Consider the following 20,449-nt stretch of genomic DNA (forward strand, 5'->3'; position numbering starts at 1 on the left):
TTGTGTGTGCGAGCAACAAAGGTTCCGGATTGAGATTGTGCTTAAGAATTCCACTTGTCGTTTTCACTTGGGTGAAGCGGTTACAGCTGAAAGAGGAAGACTGGAGGCAAACAAATATCTGGGAGCGATTTCGCGCCGTGCAAGACACTCCAAGACCTGTAGTTCCATTCCCGGGAACAGACTCGCCTGACTGACAGCTGCCGGAAGTGAGACTGCACGGAATGGCCGCCGCTGTGACCATGGCGGCCGCTGCTCGCGAGCTGGTGTTGCGGGCCGGGGCCTCAGATATGGAGGAGGAGGAGGGCCCGCTGGTGAGAAGCAGGGCTGTTTCTCCTTCAGAGTCTTGTCCAGTCTCCTCATGTCAGGAAAGCCTGGGCTGGGTGTAGGCACAAGGGTGGAACTCGCAGCTGCCAATGATGCTACCCGGCTTGGTTCTCCATACGCCTCCGTGGGATCCGACCTGAACCTGAGCGGGGGTCAGCATGGCCGACATTCTGGCTCTGGGGCCACAATTTCAGTTAACTTCCAGATGTTTGGGCAGAATAGAGAAGCAAGTCTAGGAACATGGCTTCTGGAACCAGATTGCTTGGGCTTTAATTCAAGCTCTGCCACGTATACTCTGTGTGTCTTCGGGCAAGTTTAACTTGCCTCTCTATGCCCTTATTTCCACACCTATAAGGTGAAAAAACTAAGACCTACTATCTATGTTGTGGGTTAGGATTGGGTGAATGAATATGTGTAAGATGGCACCTGGCAGGTAGATAAACACTATGTATTAGCTGGTAGTTTTAAAGAGGTTGGCGCGCCCCCGAGGGATGGTGATATAACATTTAAGGTAGCAGCACTCTGCTGCTGCTGCTGCTGCTAAGTCGCTTCAGTCGTGTCCGACTCTGTGCGACCCAATAGACGGCAACCCACCAGGCTCCCCCGTCCCTGGGATTCTCCAGGCAAGAACACTGGAGTGGGTTGCCATTTCCTTCTCCAATGCATGAAAGGAAAAGTGAAAGTGAAATGGCTCAGTCATGTCTGACTCTTAGCAGCAGTCTAGAGAGCCTAAATTCACCTGCAAGTTCTGTTCTGCCCTATGCATCTCCTAATTTTTCTCATTTGGTTACCTTCACCCTTCGTGGTTTACCTGTCTCCTTGTCCCGTTCCTATCCATCAGCCCTGATTAGTAGACTGAGACAATATGGAACTTTTGACATTTTGTGAACTTAGTATTTACCTGTGATTCCCCAGTGAAAGTCCCTCTTCTCCACTTGAAGGATTGGTGACTACTCCATTATATTTTGTTCTACTTCTCTCTTTCCCATTAACCTGTTCCTCTCCAGGGGAGTGGTCCAGGTCTTCGGGAGCCATTGCAGATTGGAGAGTTGGACATCACTTCTGATGAATTCATCCTGGATGAAGTGGATGGTAAGTGATGGCAGAGGGTGGAGGGTATGCGGTCCTGTAACCTGAGAGGCTGGGCTCTGCAAGTACTATGGCTGGGACTGGTGTGTGGATGTTCAGCGTGGAGACAGAGGGGTAGAACTAGCTGAACCCTTATGATGAACTTCTATTTGCAGTTCACATTCAGGCGAATCTGGAGGATGAGTTAGTAAAGGAAGCTCTTAAAACGGTGAGGCTTTCCACTATACTAATCTGCCCCTCCCCAAACCCTTCCCTTAAAGGAAAGAAGAAAGTCTTTTGCATTCCTACTGTCACCCTGGTCTTTTTCTCTAGTCCTTCGCTGACTCTGTTCCAGTGTCCCTTCACTGACTTCCTCCTGACCCTCTCACGTTTCTGTTCTCCCAGGGTGTGGATCTTCGTCACTATTCAAAGCAGGTTGAGCTGGAGCTACAGCAGATTGAGCAGAAATCCATTCGGGATTGTATCCTCCAGCAGAGGAGAGGGGTGCTGTTATTAAAATGGGCATTTTGTAGGGGTATGGTGCTGACAGCCCAGCTGGGGCCGCTGTCTTCTCTCTGAGGTTTCTGTCACCTCAGGGAGAAATTGGAGAGGTCCTGCGGAGGTCTGAGAATCTCCATGTCCACAGTGAGGCCCCTTGACTTGTTGTGAGTCAGATATCCAAGAGAGTGAGAACATAGCATCTCTGCACAATCAGATCACAGCCTGCGATGCTGTCCTTGAGGTTAGTAACCATGCCCTGGGACCCCTCATATCCCGGAGTGCAGATCATGGTCTTCAGGATGATTCTTTAGGCCATCTGCCTCAGGCAGGGACAGTTAGAGTCACTTTCAGGATGATCTCAGCAGCCATTTTTGTTGTTGCTGCCATGACTAACGTTGTTATTTGCCTTTGTTGTACCTCTTTCCTTATCACCCACTACTCTCATAGTTGGATAGCTACTAGAGACTTTACGTAGAAACTTGTCCCCTACCAATCCTATGGCTAATCAGCAGCACTTCTGCCTTCTCCCAGCGCATGGAGCAGATGTTGGGAGCTTTTCAGAGTGATCTCAGCTCCATCAGCTCTGAGATCCGGACACTGCAGGAACAGTCTGGAGCCATGAACATTCGACTGCGGAACCGGCAGGCTGTCCGGGGGAAACTCGGGGAGCTTGTTGATGGTCTTGTGGTGCCCTCTGCTCTGGTCACGTGAGTCACTAGTTTGAAGGGTCCTAATGTCATAGCTAACTCATTGGAAAAGATCTTGCTGCTGGGAAAGGTTGAATGCAGAAGACAGAGGATGAGATGGTTGGATGGTATCACAGATTCAATGGATATGAACATGGGCAAACTCCAGGAGATAGTGAGGGAGAGGGAGGCCTGGCATGGTGCAGTCCATGGGGTTGCAAAGAGTTGGACACGACTGAGTGACTGAATAACAAAGGACAACAATGTCATAGAAAGTAGATGGGCTGGCGTGACCTACTCTACTTAACCACATGGGTCTCCTGGCTTCAGGTTATCACACACTTTCCAGAAAATGATGAGCAGTTGACAGCTCTTTTTTACCCTGACTCAGGCTTTAAGGAATAGGAATCATCTGGGGTTGGGCATTGAGAAAGAGTTTAAGGTTGATGTGGGTGATGGAGGTATGTGTGTCCAGGAACAGAATACTTTGTGCATGTGTTCTGACCCTATGATGCAGTATACAAAGGGAGAGGAGACAGACACTGGATGCCAGGGGTATGGTTTAGAGTCTCGAGGTGTCTGGGTCTCCCTCCTCACCCATCCCACCCCTCCCTGCTCCCCAGGGCAATTTTGGAGGCACCAGTCACAGAGCCCCGGTTCTTGGAGCAGCTGCAGGAGCTGGATGCTAAGGCAGCTGCAGTCCGAGAACAGGAGGCTAGGGGCACAGCGGCCTGTGCAGATGTCCGGGGCGTGCTCGACCGCCTCCGAGTCAAGGTGGGAAGTGGGGGTGGACACACGACTCGAACCAGCCTCCCTTAGACCTCTACCCTGGATTGTCCTGGGAAAGCTCGCTGTAGCCCACCCCCAAGAACTTCTCCTTGCCTTTACGTGGCAGGGCTCATCCTCACATCTCTGGGTTCCTCTGAAAGTCTTAACAGATATCAAAGAGGTGTTCTCTACTCTTGCTCGTCCAACAGTCAATGTTCATTCCTTCCCTCGGTGCTTCCCAGGCAGTGAGAAGGCTACAGCTTCATGCCCTGTGTTTGGTCCCCCACATCTAGGCTGTGACGAAGATCCGAGAGTTCATCCTTCAGAAAATTTATTCCTTCAGAAAGCCAATGACCAACTATCAGATCCCACAGACAGCCTTGCTGAAATACAGGTCACCACCCAGAGAGTGGGCGGGTGTCCCTGGGGGCCTGGCTGGGAGACTGACTGGTTCCTGGCCCCTCCAGGTTCTTCTATCAGTTCCTGCTAGGCAACGAACGCGCCACTGCGAAGGAAATCAGGGACGAGTACGTGGAGACGCTGAGCAAGATATACCTGTCTTACTACCGCTCCTACCTGGGGCGGCTCATGAAGGTGCAGGTAAGCCCGTGGAAGGAGAGGAGCTCTGGGCACCTGAGTTGGGAGGAGGGACTGTGTAAATAGACGTCTTTTTTTCTTGTACGTTGGGAAGCAATGTTCCAGTTCTCTATCTTCTTTTCTCTAGTATGAGGAAGTCGCTGAGAAGGATGACCTAATGGGCGTGGAAGATACAGCCAAGAAAGATATCCTGGAGCTGAGGGGCACTCATGCTGGGCCTGGAGAGGGAAGGGCTTCTGGCTCCAGCCTCCAAGGCCCTGCTGCTTACCTTTTTCTATGGGACCAAAACTTTGCAAATGAGATCAAGGCGGGAGCCTCCCTCCCTAGAAAAATGCACAGATCACCCTTACACTGAGTTTTGCGTATGATGTCAGGGAGCGTAGAGGCTCCCTGGAGCCAATTCACAGATGTCAGGTGAAGTGGGGCCCCAAGACTGGGGAGGAAGGACCCCGAGGCCATGTCTAGCTGCTGGGGGCCCCTGGAGGTCCTGGGTCTTTGATCTTCCATCACAGTTGTGATCTGTTTCCCTTGACTCTAGCCCTTCACGATTCTTCTCAAAGCCATCCCTCCGCAGCAGGAACACCATCTTCACCCTGGGGACCCGGGGCTCTGTCATCTCCCCTGCTGAACTGGAAGCCCCCATCCTCGTGCCCCACACTGCCCAGCGAGGGGAACAGAGGGTAGGAGGGAGAGCCAGCCTCAGCCTCGGGGTGGGGCTCTGAGCGCAGAGCTCAGGGCAGAGCTTCCCGGCTGCAGGCCCCGGGGGAGTCCCCATCTCCAGTTGCCCCTGCACTCTGCGATGAGAGGAGGGTTGGACCATTGACTCAGGGTGTTACAGAGGGTGATAGGTCATTAGGCGGGTGTGGCGGTAAATGCGGGAGCACCAACAGCAGGTGGGAGTGGGCTCTTTTCATGTAGCCCTCCCCCCACCCCGCCCCTGCCCTTCAGTACCTGTTCAGGAAGCCCTTTTGCAGCCTGAACGAGGGTTAGATGGGGAGGGTCTTCTGAGCTACCGGTACCCAGTTGAGCTGATGTTCCAGCCATGTCCACGGAGAGCCAGGACTGGGGTCCACCCGTCTGTGTCTCTTCCTGCCTTTCCCACCCATCCTAGTATCCTTTCGAGGCCCTCTTCCGCAGCCAGCACTACGCCCTCCTCGACAACTCCTGCCGTGAATACCTCTTCATCTGTGAGTTCTTCATGGTGTCCGGCCCGGCTGCCCACGACCTGTTCCACGCTGTCATGGGCCGCACCCTCAGCATGACCCAGGTGAGCTCCCTGGCTCCTGGGCTCCTCGACCCTGTCTCCAGTCCTCATCAGCACTGTAGTGAGGTCACGGCCCTGGGGCACTGAAGGCAGGATCCCCTCATTTTAGAACGCATGCGCCTCATTCTTACTGTGTGACTCCCCACAAAACCATCAAAGCTTGGGGGTCCCTGAGGCGCCCCTCCTTCTGATTCACACCCAGGCGATAGCACCCGAACACTTAGAGGCTCCTAGACCTTGGTTCCCGGCCCTGAATTCTGCTGTGATGAGCTTGTGATCATAGATTAGGTGAGCAAGGCCGCAGGACCACGTGAGTGGCTGGTGGACAGGAAAGGAGGTGCATTTTCCATTTAGATCTCTCCCTGTACCCGCAAGTGTCATGTCCCCAAAGGAGCACTGCATCTGTCCATGGTCACTGGGAATGACAAAGGAAGAGACACTTCCAGTCCTCTGCCTGTTTCTAAATCCTCAACCACAGAAACACCTGGAGTCTTACCTCGTTGACTGTTACGATGCCATCGCTGTTTTCCTCTGCATCCACATCGTCCTCCGGTTCCGCAACATCACAGCCAAGAGGGACGTTCCTGCCCTGGACAGGTCACTGGTCCCATTTGTCTGCCTGGAGGCAGTATTGCTGCCTCCACACTCACCTCTCACACCCACTCCTGCCTCCACTGATGGTCACCCCTCGATCAGGTTTCAGCCTCCCCCACCCCACCCGTGACATTCCTTGCCGGATATCTGATCTGATCAAGCCCACAGGTACTGGGAACAGGTGCTTGCTTTGCTGTGGCCACGGTTTGAACTGATCCTGGAGATGAACGTCCAGAGTGTCCGCAGCACTGACCCTCAGCGCCTCGGAGGGCTGGACACTCGGCCTCACTATGTGAGCATGGGCAGGGGTGGCGGGTCTGCTGAAAGGCAGGGCTGGAAGCCCCACTGTGCGGTCACTCGGCCTCGGGGCTGTGTCCCTGGGCCTGGCTGGACATGTAGCCACGCTGTGTGGGGGCGCCCTGGGAGTGTGGGCCGGGCACTGTGGCGGGAGGGCTTGGAGGTGGGGATCGCCCAGAGGCTGGTTGGCCAACTTCGAGAGAGTCACGGGTTTTGTCAGTTGAGCCGGGGGGATTGGCGTGAGTTTTCGTCCCTCCTTCTTACTCCCAGATCACGCGCCGATACGCAGAATTCTCCTCGGCTCTTGTCAGCATCAATCAGACGATTCCCAACGAACGGACCATGCAGCTGCTGGGCCAGCTCCAGGTGCGGGGCGTGGGAGGGGTCCCCTGCCCCTGGAGCTGAAATGGGGGGGAGCCTTGCTTGCTCCTGTCACCCCCTCTTTTCGGTCTTTTTTTCAGGTGGAGGTGGAGAATTTTGTCCTCCGGGTGGCAGCTGAGTTCTCCTCGAGGAAGGAGCAGCTTGTGTTTCTGATCAACAACTACGACATGATGCTGGGTGTGCTGATGGTACCAGAGGCCCCTTCCCCTGTCACCCTCCCCCGAGACCCCAAGTTCCCACTCTGCCCCCTTTCCTCCACGAGTGCAGAGATCATGTTGGCCTTGTCAAGCGTTTTCTTCTTGGAGTCTGACGTGGTGTCCGGCTCTGTACGGTGAATGTGGAAGGACGGGGATATGCTGACATGAAGGGCAGCTTCTCCCCAAACTTGAGATTCCCCTCTGTCTTCCTCAGGAGCGGGCGGCGGATGACAGTAAAGAGGTTGAAAGTTTCCAGCAGCTGCTCAATGCGCGGACACAGGTAGGGGTGTGGGGCGAGGGCAGGGACGGTCCTGTGCTGTGTTTTGCTGGTGACTGGCTGCACTGGCTGTCTCTCGCGGCGCTCCGGCTTCTCTTGCTGCCGCATATGGGCCCTGGAGCATGGGGCTCGGTACTTGCGGCTCGAGGGCTTAGTTGCCCCATCGCATGTACAGCCTTAGTACCCCAGCCAGGGGTCGAACCCACGTCCCCTGCATTGGAAGGCGGATTCTTAACCACTAGACCACGAGGGAAGTCACCTGTGTGCTGTTCAGTTCAGTGTGTGTGTGTGTGTGTGTGCATGCGCGCTTACAGTGGCAGCGGGCTCCAGGTACGCAGAATTGGAATTGTGATACAGCTCTCGATTCACAACATGCTGTCGTTAGCGGCCTGTTTTTTCTTTCTTTTTTTTTTTAATGATACAGACATCCACAAAGCTACCACACACCTTGGCAATAACGAACATCAAAGTCTGAATTCTTCTCGGCCCCTCTCTCTGTCTCTCACATAGAGGCGCTTATTGACCTAAATGGTGTGTGTATCATGCCCTGGCTATAGGCAATAATAGAGCTATAGGGAATTTCCTGGCAGTCCCGTAGTTGGGACTCGTGGCTTCTACTGCAGGGGATATGGGAAGCGAAGATCCTGCATGCTGTGCAGCACACAACCAAAAAGGAAAGAAAAAAACTTGTATGCCGAAACAGTAACTATTCAGCTTTGGTTCTGAGTGTTGTAGTAACAGGATCACAGGATTATTTCACGCATCATTTTCTAGTATTGTCCTGTTATGAGGCTGTAGCTCATTCTTTTTAAAGTCAATTAGTTTAGTTACTTATATTAATTCTTGGCTGTGTTGGTCTTCGTTGCTGTGTGCGGGCTTTTTCTACTTGTGGCAAACGGGGCTTCTCTCTCGTTGCGGAGCACGGGCTCCAGGGCGGGTGCGCTCAGTCGTTACGGCTCTCCGGCTTAGTCGCCCCGCGATACGTGGGATCTTCCGAAACTAGGGATCTACCGTTTATTTAGGAGTAATTACCAAGAATAATACTTGAAATTACTAGAAATAATGACCTCATTTTTTTTTTCCTAATTGTTTGGACTTTATTCTTTTAGAATTTGTCCTTTAAATAGACTGTTAAATATTACCTTTTCAAAAGGAAATTTACTTGTTTGAACTGGTATATGAAGTGCTATTGATTTTTGTATATGGATTATATAGCCAGCCACTTCCTAAATTATTTCTAATAATACTTCTAGAGATGTGTGTTCCTATGTAGGCATTTGTCATCTCTGAATTGTGAGAGTTTCAGTTCTTCCTATTTTATTCCTATGTCTTTATTCTCTTACTACACAGGCTAGTACCTTGGTTAAAGTTGAATGGTTGAATAGAAGGGTGATAGTGAGAACCCTTACCTTTTCTTAATTTTTTTTTTTTACCTTTTCTTAATTTAAAAAAAATATTTATTTATTTGGCTGTGCTGTGTCTTAGTTGTGGCCTGTGGGATTATTTTTTTCTTTTTAGTTGTGGCATGTGGGGTCTAGTTCTTTGACCAAGGATGGAACCCAGGCCCCCTGCCTTAGCCACTGAACCACCACGGAAGTCCCTTCCTAACTTTAAAACAAATGCTTTCATCATTTTCCCTTTAAGAGTACTGTTATTGTAGGGTTGTTTTTTTTTTTGAAATAGATATCCTTTATCAGGTAAAGAAAATTCCTTTCAATCCCCAGTAGTCCAGGAGTTAGTATTGTTTTTAAATCATGAATGGGTATTGAATTTTTAATCAGGGATGTGTGCTTTTTCTGCAGTTGGGGTAACCATATATTTAATTTTAAAAAATTAGGACTTTGGGATTAACGGATACACAGAACTATATATAAAATAGATAAACAACAAGGATCTACTGTATACTACAGAGAAATATATTTAATATCTCATAATAACCTATAAAGGATAAGAATCTATAAAATAATACATATGTATGTATACATGTGTATTCATTCAATATACATGTACTCACAACATTATAAATCAACTATACTTCAATTTTTTAAAAAATCTATCCTATGCTGTATTACATTTGTAGATTTTAGAATGTTAAGCCGTTCTGGATTTGGTCTGATCCATATAGAGTTTTTGCTTCTCTGTGCAGAAATGAGATGGGCCTGTGCTATTCTTTTCTTGTCCTGCCCTTATGTAGTTTTGGCACCAAAGTTGTACTGGATTTGTAGAGGCGGGTGGGAAGGAAGGATTTCTTCATTTTTTTATTCTTAAAGATTTGGGGATTGAAATGATCTCTTCCTTTAAAGTATCTTAGAACTTGCCAGCACAAACATCTAGGAAGATTTAAAACTATGAAATTCCCTCTAAATACTGCTTGTATTGAGTTCTTTGGGTTTGAAAATGTAGCATTTTTCTTATTCAGTTCAAAGAACTTTTATATTTCAATTATTCTTTAATCCATGAGATTTTTTAGAAGTGCTTTAAAATTTCCAAAAGTCTTTTTGTTATTAATGTTTAACAGTTGCATTGTGAATGGAGTATTGGTATTGAAAATCTGAAATTTGAAATCTTTTTAGATTTGCTTCGGCCTAGGACATGATCAACTTTTGAAAACGATCCATATGTGTTTGAGAAGATTGTGTGTTCTTTGATTGTCAGGTGTGGAAGTCAAGCTCTTTAATTGTTATTTACATCAACTATATCTTTACTGATTTTTTTTTTTGGTCAGTCGTTGAGAGAGATGTTTTGAAATTCGTAAGTTTATCACTTTTTCATTGCAGTTTTATCAGATCTTGTTTTATATAGTTTCAGCTTATTTTGTCTAAATTCTCAAAAGTTTAGAATCACATGGTCTTCCTTGTGACTTGAAGCATTTGTCACTGTATCATGACCATGTTAGCCCTAATAGTTTTCTCTTAAAGCCTATTCTATTTTATATTAACATAGCTCTTCCAGCTTTATTTTAGTTAATATTTGCTTTTTAATTTATTTCCACTTTTTAAAAAATTTCCACTTTTTTCCTTTACTTTCTTTTTACTTTCCTTTTCATATTTTCACATTTTAAGTCTTTTAAAAATAGAAATAGCTGGAATTTAAACAATCCAATTGAATTCTCTCTGCCCTTTAATTTGCCTTTGTTTCATTTATGTTTATTGTGGTTAGTGTGACATCTCTACTTTTTTCATCCATCTTTAGTTTTCTCTTTGTCTTGTGTCTTTTTTTCTTCTTGCCTTTGTTTTTCTTACAACTTTTTTTCCATCTCTAATTGTTTGGATTTTGTACTCCATTCTTTTGGAATTTGTCCTTTAAATTTTAAATTTTAATTAACAAGCTAATGTTAATTTAGCTTAACATCTAAACTTAATATTTAACACCTATCTCAAGCAGTACATGGACTTTTAAACATTTTAAATGTTTTAATGCTTCAGTCGCCCCTCCCCTTCTGTTTTCCCTGCTAATTATTGACCAGTGTTTTTTTCTGTCCTACTTTTGTTTTTTAAATGCTTTTATGTAATTTACTTTACTTTTCTCTTGGCTGAACCACGCAGCTTGTGGGATCTTAGTTTCCCCACCAGGGATTGAACGCACATCCTCTGCAGTGAAAGCACAGAATCCTAACCACTGGATAGCCAGGGAAGTCCCTATATTCCTTTAAATGTGAAATATTGTCTGTATTCCCTGTGCTGTATCATATCTCCTTGTAGCTTATTTATTTTGTACATAATAGTTTGTACCTCTTCATCCCCTTTCCCTGTCTTGCCCCTTCTCCCGCAGCCAGTATTTTTTTAAACGTTGCTTTCCTCCTCTCTTTCTTTCCTGGGATCTGGTCAGTTATAGGTTAAACTTTCCCAGTCTGTTTTCTCTGTTTCATAAAATAAACGTTTAGTTCGATGAGAAAAGAACCTGCTGTCCTCACCTGCACAGTTAGGTGACCAGAGGGAATGTTGGCTCTGCCTTCAGAATCGCAGTTCTCTAGACCCTCTGACCCTGGAGACGTGCTCAGTGAGGACTCTGCTGAGAGCCCTGAGGCCCTGTGGGATCTGCCAGGATGGGGACGGTCCCTGTGCCTTCGGGTAGGCTGCTGCTCAGTACTGTGTGGGAGAGATTACGAGCTGAAGCCCAGCGTGCTCTTTCCTCTGGTCACTCCTCTGCGGTCAGAACACTGTCTCCTGGAGGTCCTATCCTGGAGGTCCAGAAGTTAGGACTCTGTGCTTCCACTGCAGAGGCCACAGGTTCGATCCCTGGTGGGAAAACAGATCCCACAAGCTGGGCTGCAAGGTGAAAACAAACAAACAAACAAAAACCCACTCTCTTTGGCTGGATAGAGAGCTTAAAGAAAGTCCATCCAAGTCTAGACCACTGCTGCCCCATAGAAATATAGTACATGCCTCAAGTTTTCTAGTGTCTAAATTTTATAGACAAAAAAGAAATAGGTGAAACAAATTTAATATGTTTTACTGAAAACACTGTGTCCAAGGTACTATCATTTCAACATTATTTATCCACAAATAGATGAATAATGATTCATCTGAAAAGTTTTCAATGTGAAGTCTCTTCGCTTGCTGTGTGTGTTCACAGCACATTTCAGCTTCAGTAGCCTTGTCTCAGGTGACCAGTTGTTGCATGAGATTATGGTGACTGTGTTAGGACTGGTCATCTCTGTCAGTTGAGCTCAGCTCTGCATCCACCCCCTTTGCCCCCTACTGTTTAAGGGTGTTGTGGGTTTATTGCATTTAGGCAACTATAATAGGTTGAATTTGTTACTTGATCTCTGTCCCAAATCACATCACAAATAAAGATTCCTTAATTATGGAAAGATGTGTTCTTGGGAATGTCTTCCTCATCTTGTGTTAGTTATCTCACAGCCTCCAGTGGATATAAGTGGATGTTTTGTGGGAAGAATGGAAAAGATTTTATTTTTATTTATTACTGATATATCTGAGCGATTGAACTGAACTGAACTGAACGGATATATCTGGAGAAGGAAATGGCAACCCACTCCAGTATTCTTGCCTGGAAAATTCCATGGCGGGCTGCAGTCCACAGAGTCTCAAAGAGTCAGCCATGACTAAGCAGCTGAGCACATTATTGATGTATAGTTGATTTCCAATGTTGTGTTAATTTCTGCTGTACAGCAAAGTGACTCAGTTATACACGTGTGTACATTCTTTTTAATATTCCTCTCCATTATGGTTTGTCCCAGGGTATTGGCTGGAACCCCCTGTGCTCTGCGGTAGGACCTTGTTGCGTGTCCATCCTATATAATAGTTTGCGTCTCCTAACCCCAAATTCCTAATCCATCCCTCCTCCAGCTCCCTCCCCCTCAGCAACCGCAAGTCTGTACTCCATGTCTGTGAATCTGTTCCTGTTTTGTAGATAGATTTACTTGTGCCATATTTTAGATTCCACAAGATTTTATTTTTAAATATAAGTAGTTTATTTTTAAGTGAAATAAAAGTTCTGCTTTCACTTTACCAGATCTTGCTATTTGGGTTGGGTTTTTCTTTTCTTTCATCTTCTTTTTTTTTTCTACTTTAATTCCACCCTTCCATTAAAAAAAAATTTTTTTATTTGGCTGCATCAGGTCTTGGTTGCTTCGCACAGGATCTTCTGTTGCTGCGCATAGACTCTCATTGTGGCTAATGGGCTTTGGAGTGAGAGGGCTCAGTTGCTTCCTCTGCAGCATGTGGGATCTTAGTTCCCTATCCAGGGTTCGAACCTGTGTCCCTTGCATTGCAAGGTGGATTCTTAACCATTGGACCACCAGGGAGGTCCCTCCCTTGCACTGTTTTTTATTTGTTTGTTTGCCTTTTCATTTTAACTTTGTGTTTTGGGAAATTTCAAATGTATGTGCTATGTAGAGGATAGCATGGTGAGCCCCCAGGGGCCATCACAGATCTTCAGCCAATAATAGGACAGTTGTTTCATCTGTATCAAAACCCGTTGTTCATCCTCCCATCCGTCCCCCAACCCTCAGTGATTTTGAATTAAATTCTGTACATCACTGTCACTTCATCTGTATCAGGACATGTTTTTTTAAACCACAATACTTTATCACACTTTTAAAAAAAGATAGGACTTGGGGCTTTCACTTGAGGTGGCCTGGAAAAAAAAAGAATCACTCTCAAAGTAGCTAGTATTCAGGTATCCCCACTATAATCAGTGGTTCAAGTCAGGATCCACATACAGTCCATACATGCCTCTCTCTCTTTTTTAGTTTATTTGGCTGTGCCGGGTCCTAGTTGCGGCATGTGGGATCTAGTTCCCTAACCAGGGATCAAACCTGGGCCCCCTGCATTGGGAGTGTGGAGTCTTAACCACTGGACCACCTGGGAAGTCCCTGTATGTCTCTTTTTAATCTGTAGATTTCCCTTCCATCACTTCCCTATCTCCTCCTCGCAATTTATTTGTGGAAGAAATGGAGTCATTTGTCATGTAGAATGACGTACAGTCTGGATTTTGCTGACTGCCTTGCATAGCATGCCTAAGCTGTTCCTCTTTTCCCATAAATGTGTGATTCAGTGGAAAGGCTTGAGCAGATTCCAATTAGATTTTTTTACAAGGCTGTTTGAGAGGTAGTGGTGTGTACTTCTCTCAGGGCACTAAATGTCTTCTTGGCTTTCTTTTTGCCAGTGGCCATCGGTGATCACCGCTTAGACCATTAGATTTCTATATCTCTCATTGTCTAAAAAATTTCCATCTCCTTATCTGTGCTGCATTTTGAGTCATTTCTTCAATTATAAATTCCAGTTTGCTCAGTCATTTTTCCAGGTATATCCAATCTGCTGTTTAGCCAGCTGACATTTTTAAAATTTAAAAAAAAAAAAAATTTTTTTTTCTAAATCATTTTTTTAAAATCCCATTTTGTTTCAAGTCTGTCTGTTTCTGATCTTGGTAATAGGTCATGTTTGTGTCTGTGTCTTTAACTTCTTTGAACATTTCATACAGAATGTACACTGCTCTGTATGTGACAGTTTTAACACTGGCGGTCTTCGGAGGTCTAAGTCCACTGCTTGTTGCCTCTTCTGACTCATGGTAGCTGGCTTGCTTCTGTGACTGGGTATCTTTGGGCTTTTTTCTCGGTCTCAATCAGGGGCAGTCATCGGGGCCTAAATGGGGATCAGGGAGATTTCAGAGAAGACTTACCTCTGCTTTTGCAGTAGCTGAAAGATGCCATCCAGCTGGGTCTGCACTGGCACCTCTGGGAGGCTCTCCTGAGACCAGGCTCAGCATCTCCGCTCAAGGCTGCATCAGCTCAGCTTCCTGATAGCAGAGCAGCCATGACCGTTTACTTTTGTGAAGCCCTGCCTCTCCCAGGCACTCAGGGCCCACTTCTCTGGTTCTATCCCTCTGCTCCCAGCTCAATTTTTTAAAATTTAATGAAACAAAGGTTTTGTGGTTTATTTATTTATTTGTTTTGAGAAGGGAGGAGATTTCCCCTACCTCTTGTGAGACCAACCGTGTCTTAAAGTATATGACTTTTCTAGAGGTTTGCTGTTGTTATGGGAGTGTTCTAAGGACTGAGTTGGTCATGATGCCAGAATTGGGAAAAATCTGCCCACCCCAGGAAACTTAACTCTGTATGTGTGTGCGTTCCTACAGGAATTCATTGAAGAGTTGCTATCGCCCCCCTTTGGGGGGCTGGTGGCATTTGTAAAGGAAGCTGAAGCTTTGATTGAGCGTGGACAAGCGGAACGACTTCGAGGGGAAGAAGGTCTGAGGATGGGGTGGATGTGGTGGGGTGAGGGGAAAGATGAATGGAAAAGAAAAATTCAGGGATGCAGATTACATGGGGAGGGTGTCAGGCACGAAAGAGGGGGTCGGGAGAACACCAGAAAAGAGGGGTTTCAGGGTGAGGACGGCTGTACCTTGGGGAGGACCTAGCGGGATCAGACATCACTTAGCCATGATCTTTTTCCTCCTCCTCTCAGCCCGGGTTACTCAGCTGATCCGTGGCTTCGGCAGTTCCTGGAAATCGTCGGTGGAGTCTCTGAGTCAGGATGTGATGCGGAGCTTCACCAACTTCAGAAATGGAACCAGCATCATCCAGGTAACCTGCAACTCCCGGTCCCCACTCCCACCCCGCCCCATCACTGGTTTGCCCTCCTCTTTTCTCGGAGTTCGGAATCTTGACCTAAGATCGCAGCAGCTTGAACACTTATCAGTCCCCTCCTGGCTTGATCTTCAACTACCAGCCATGCCCAAAGTTCTGGCTGAGCCTGAAGCTGACGGCTATCGACATCCTTAGCATCACCCTGCATCTCATCCCTCCGTGACTTTCTCTGAGCAGGGAGCTTTGACCCAGCTGATCCAGCTCTATCATCGCTTCCACCGGGTGCTGTCTCAGCCGCAGCTGCGAGCCCTCCCTGCCCGGGCCGAGCTCATCAACATCCACCACCTCATGGTGGAACTCAAGAAGCACAAGCCCAACTTCTGATGCGCCGAGCCCTGGGGGCCGCCAGCCCTCTCCACGGACTTCTGTGCCCCATCCCATCCCCTTTTTCACCTGGGACTCCCTGCCAGTTCCCCCCTTGCCTCCTAGGCTCTCACATGCCTCACTCTGCCTTCATTCCCAGGACCTTGCTTCATCAGGATAAGCCAGATCCCCTTGGCTTTGGGAATCTCTCATGTCTTCAAGTTTCCCAGGACCTCCTGGGCTTCCAAAATAACCTCAGTTATCTTTCCAGTGTTGTCATTCCTCTCTTTACTCCCACTGCCCCACCCCCAAGGCTTTTTTCTTCTCCCAGTAAAACCTGGTTCACTCAGCTCTTGTCAGCATGTCATAAGGTGTGAAGCCTCGACTCTTGGAATTGGTGTGTTAAGGGAAGACTGTCTCATAATGGTTGGCTTTTTTTTTTCCTTCCACTTAGTGATTTATTTTCTGTAGCTTTTTGACCTAAGATCTCAGCAGCTTGAACACTAATCAGTCCCCTCCTGGCTTGAGAGTTACATCAAGGTCAGTCTGCAGAAAACAATAAATACTTAATATGATATAACACTCTTTTCCCATTTCTTTTCTCCTTCCTCCTGGGGCCTTCAAGTAACCCCGTCTTTGCTCCAGGATCACCTTTGCGCTCTGACTGCCTCCTGGGCCTGCATCCCTTTCTGGTGGGTGTCCAGAAACTCGGGGCTCGCGGTTACCTCTAACCTTCAGCTACTTCAGGCCAAAGTGGCTGCATTGGTTTTAGGGCGGGAACTGTTTCAGGAGTAACCAACCTGGTGGAGGAAGTGACCCTGGTGAAAATGGCAGATGCCGGCCGCCTGGGGCACTAGAGCAGCCTCGGCTCCCCTAAGGCAGACACCAGCTCTCCTTGCCTCTGGCCACCCCAGGTTGACACTGGGATTGCCTTCTCTCCTTGAGGGTCAGCTCCCTAGCTCCTCCAGTGTGACCGTCACAGCCCTTGCTAAGGGGCTGCAGTTCCCATTGCAGTGGGCCGTGAGCAGGCCAGGTCTGCAGTGTGGCCATCTCATCCCTTCCTGTGTCTCAGCCCCTTTCTGCTGCTGCCGCCTTACGATCCCATTTGAACTCAGACTCTAGACAGAGGAGACATAAAAGTGAAAGTGAAGTCGCTCAGTCGTGTCCGACTCTGCGACCCCATGGACTGTAGCCTACCAGGCTCCTCTGTCCATGGGATTTTCCAGGCAATAGTACTGGAGTGGGTTGCCATTTCCTTCTCCAGGGGATCTTCCCGACCCAGGGATCAAACCCAGGTCTCCCGCATTGTAGACAGACGCTTTACCTTCTGAGCCACGAGGAGACATGGGGGTGCCCGTAAATGCGAAGGGAGAGGGGCCAGTGCCGTCAGGGGGAAATGGTAACTCGGGGACGTCCCCGCACCCCTCGACCTACTCATTCCCCCGAGTTGCTGCTTGGGCCCTCTGGATGCTGGCCCAGCCCGCACGCGGAGGTGGGGAGAATCGGTGCAAAGCTGCGCCCCGTCTGCTCCGAGCACCGGGGCTGGGGTCAAGGCCCGCGCTTCGCGGGGTTAAGGTCGGAGAGCGCGGGGGATGGGCGGCCGTGCCAGCCGCCTCTCCCATTCGCCCCTTTTCGGGGTGCCGCCCCAGCTCTGAGAGCGGCGCGCGGACCAACCTCGGGACCCGCACCTCGGAGCTTCGGCCTCGGATGGTCTGAGGAGCCCGGGGAGATGGCGAGGGTTCAGGGAAGAGGCCTTAATGACCGCACTCCGCGTCCCCGCCACCCTCGCCTCCTCTCTGTATCCTCGAGGCTTTGCCCGCTCTGACTCCCCCGCAGACCTTCCCTGAGGCCCGCCCGTTGCTGGGCGGTGGCGCTCCGACCGGGGCACCTCGAGCTGGCTCCTGGGCGCCTGCGGCCCGGGAACCTTCCGCCCCCCACCTTCCTTTCCTGTTCCTCGCCCCCCTCCACTCCACGGGGACCCAGATGTCCTCATGCTGACCTGATCCCTGCCCCCAGCTCGAGGAGGACGAGAAGGGCCCAGGCTTTGGGACTAGGGAGAGGTAGGTTGCTTTGACAGAGCAGTTTCCCCGAGACGGTCGGGGTGCGGGGGCGTCTCTGGATAGCCCGCGAGGGAGACTGCCGACACAGGTGTCTTCTTCGAAGGCCAGTTAAGGCGCCAGCGGGAGAAGGGCCTTGGTTTTCGAAGTTCTGAATTTCCCTTGTCGTGTCCCTCCGCAAACCCAAATACACACGCTGGACAGAGAAGTATGTTTTTCTGCAGGCCTCCCAGAGGGGCATTGCTGGAATCTTAGGGGGCTTACATACTGGGGCCGGGAAGCATTACGGTTATATTGAAGCACACAGTTTCCGGGGACGTCGAACCGACCCTGGAATCTATAGCAGCCCTCTGAGCCATGCCGTCTCAGGACGGCATCAAGACCAAGAGCGGGAGAGAGAGCCGCAGTCCCCACGTTGACCTCCAGGGGACAGCATCGACCAGGGACTGGAGCTCGGCCGCTCCGCCCGTCGGCGGTCTGGGCGGCCGCGTCTGCTCTGGAAGGCAGTCAGGCCTCCCCGGCTCGCCGCCCACGCTGAAGCAGCTGAGGGGCTTTTCTTTCAGTCCCAAGACACGCAGTCCCTGTGGCTTAGGTGGGTCCTTGTGATCCCCAGGCTGAAACGCATAACTTCTGGCTAGCGCCACCGCTCCTTAAACTCCGTCACATTTTCTCTTTTGATAATAACGGACCCACTGGACTCACAGACCCAGAAGCATCAGGGATCACCACCTCGGACAGGACTGTGCCAATATCCTCCTTCCCTTTGCTCATCTGTAAGGCTCACATCTGCATCTGGCACACTGGCCCCTGTCCTTACCTAGTGTCTATAGGAAGGACTTGGAGACGGCCCTATGGCCAGTGCTATTAAGGGATCTCTGTCCTTTAAAGAAATATCATTTTCTTCTATTTGTACACCTCTGTGTCCTCACCTCTGTGTCCTCAGCTTGTCCTAAGTTGTTTACTGATTTACTTTTGGCTGCACTGGGTCTCTGTTGCTTCCAGTGGGCTTCTCGATGCAGTGACTTCCCTTGTTGCTGAGCGAGGGCTGGAAGGCTCAGGCTCAGTGGTTGTGGCTCATGGACTTAGTTGCCCCTCGGCATGTGAGATCTTCCCAAACCAGAGATTGAACCCATGTTCCTGGCACTGGGAGGTGGATTCTTAACCACTGAACCACTGGGGAAGTCCCTGAGTTTTTTTCAACTGGACTCTCTGGGAAACATTTATTCTGTGTTCAACAGCCCTGTCTCTGCACAAAACAGAGTGCCATCTCAGCGTCAATTCCAGAGATATTGAATGTGGACATGTACCCTGAGGACAAAAGAAACGAAGTTCCTCCTTTCTTCCCAACCTATTAATATGGACCCACCCACCTTGCATTTAAGAAAGGTGGCTTTTCTGACTTTAGGAAATCAGGCATGAGGGGAAGCAGGCAAATTTCCTGGGTTTCAACACAGATTTAGGGTAAAGATCCAAGGAAAGAAGGAGAAAGCAAGATTGAGACAACTTTGAAATCAGCTCTCTCCACTCTGGAGAAAATGGATATGGCAATTCATGTTGCATTTCAGTTTGCAGGGAGTTTTGGAAACAGTATTCATTAAACCAAGGTATATGTATTTTTAAAACTGGGAAATAGTTCCTTTACAATATTGTGCTGGTTTTTGCTATACAACGAAGTGAATCAGCCATAAGTGTACATATATCCCCTCTCTCTTGGACCTCCCTGCCCACTATTCCACCCCTCCAAGTCATCTCAGGGCACCGAGCTGAGCTCCCTGCGCTATATGGCAGGTCCCCACTAGCTAGTTGTTTTATACATGGCAGTGAACATATGTCAATCCCAATCTCCCAATTCGTCCCACCCTCCCCTTCGCCCCCATGTCCACATGTCCACTCTCTGTGTCTGTGTTTCTATTCCTTCCCTCCAAATAGGTTCATCTGTACCCTTTTTTCTAGATTCCACATATATGCATTCAGTTAAGTTCAGTTCAGTTCAGTCGCTCACTTGTGTCTGACTCTTTGCAACCCCATAAATTGCAGCACGCCAGGCCTTCCTGTCCATCACCAACTCCTGGAGTTCACTCAAACTCACGTCCATCGAGTCGGTGATGCCATCCAGCCATCTCATGCTCTGTCGTCCCTTTCTCCTCCTGCCCCCAATCCCTCCCAGCATCAGGGTCTTTTCCAATGAGTCAACTCTTTGCATGAGGAGGCCAAAGTATTGGAGTTTCAGCTTTAGCATCAGTCCTTCCAATGAACACCTAGGACTGATCTCCTTCAGGATGGACTGGTTGGACCTCCTTGCAGTCCAAGGGACTCTCAAGAGTCTTCTCCAACACCACAGTTCAAAAGCACCAATTCTTTAGCGCTCAGCTTTCTTCACCGTCCAACTCTCACATCCATACATGACCACTGAAAAAACCATAGCTTTGACTAGATGGACCTGTGTTGGCAAAGTAATGTCTCTGCTTTTTAATATGCTATCTAGGTTGGTCATAACTTTCCTTCTAAGGAGTAAGTGTCTTTTAATTTCATGGCTGCAGTCATCATCTGCAGTGATTTTGGAGCCCCAAAAAATAAAGTCTGACACTGTTTCCCCATCTATCTCCCATGAAGTGATGGGACCGGATGCCTTGATCTTAGTTTTGCATTAATACACACTATTTGTTTTTCTCTTTCTGACTTACTTCATTCTGTATGACAATCTCTAGGTCCATCCACATCTTTATGAATTACCCAATTTTGTTGCTTTTAATGGCTGAGAAGGCAATGGCACCCCACTCCAATACTCCTGCCTGGAAAATCCCATGGACGGAAGGCTGCAGTCCATGGGGTCGCTGAGGGTTGGACACGACTGAGTGACTTCACTTTCACTTTTCCCTTTCATGCATTGGAGAAGGAAATGGCAACCCACTCCAGTGTTCTTGCCTGGAGAGTCCCAGGGACAGGGGAGCCTGGTAGGCTGCCGTCTATGGGGTCACACAGAGTCGGACAGGACTGAAGTGACTTAGCAGCAGCAGCATAGGTA

The 20,449-nt window shown here is 48.6% G+C and overlaps 1 protein-coding gene across 4 annotated transcripts; it reads left to right on the forward strand.

The window, feature by feature from the left end:
• Window positions 1-69: 69 nt before the first annotated feature.
• Window positions 70-15,716, forward strand: VPS52 (VPS52 subunit of GARP complex). Of its 4 annotated transcripts, XM_055571704.1 has the most exons (20): window positions 82-311; window positions 1,332-1,416; window positions 1,569-1,621; window positions 1,798-1,873; window positions 2,067-2,134; window positions 2,425-2,600; window positions 3,203-3,353; window positions 3,641-3,741; window positions 3,815-3,947; window positions 4,072-4,129; window positions 4,491-4,624; window positions 5,056-5,211; window positions 5,687-5,805; window positions 5,971-6,094; window positions 6,370-6,465; window positions 6,561-6,668; window positions 6,892-6,957; window positions 14,554-14,665; window positions 14,883-15,001; window positions 15,242-15,716. In XM_055571704.1, the coding sequence occupies exons 1-20, from the start codon at window positions 222-224 to the stop codon at window positions 15,386-15,388; spliced, it is 2,172 nt and encodes a 723-aa protein (XP_055427679.1). In that variant the 5' UTR covers window positions 82-221; the 3' UTR covers window positions 15,389-15,716. The 4 variants fall into 4 exon arrangements, with proteins under 4 accessions (XP_055427680.1, XP_055427679.1, XP_055427681.1 ...); XM_055571705.1 differs by lacking the exons at window positions 14,883-15,001; window positions 15,242-15,716 and adding an exon at window positions 9,528-9,609 and having other exon boundaries at window positions 70-311; window positions 14,554-14,661; XM_055571707.1 differs by lacking the exons at window positions 82-311; window positions 1,332-1,416; window positions 1,569-1,621 and having other exon boundaries at window positions 1,824-1,873; window positions 2,063-2,134.
• Window positions 15,717-20,449: the final 4,733 nt, after the last annotated feature.

The sequence above is a fragment of the Bubalus kerabau genome, chromosome 3 (genome assembly GCF_029407905.1).
Source record: "Bubalus kerabau isolate K-KA32 ecotype Philippines breed swamp buffalo chromosome 3, PCC_UOA_SB_1v2, whole genome shotgun sequence".
Taxonomy (NCBI): domain Eukaryota; kingdom Metazoa; phylum Chordata; class Mammalia; order Artiodactyla; family Bovidae; genus Bubalus; species Bubalus kerabau.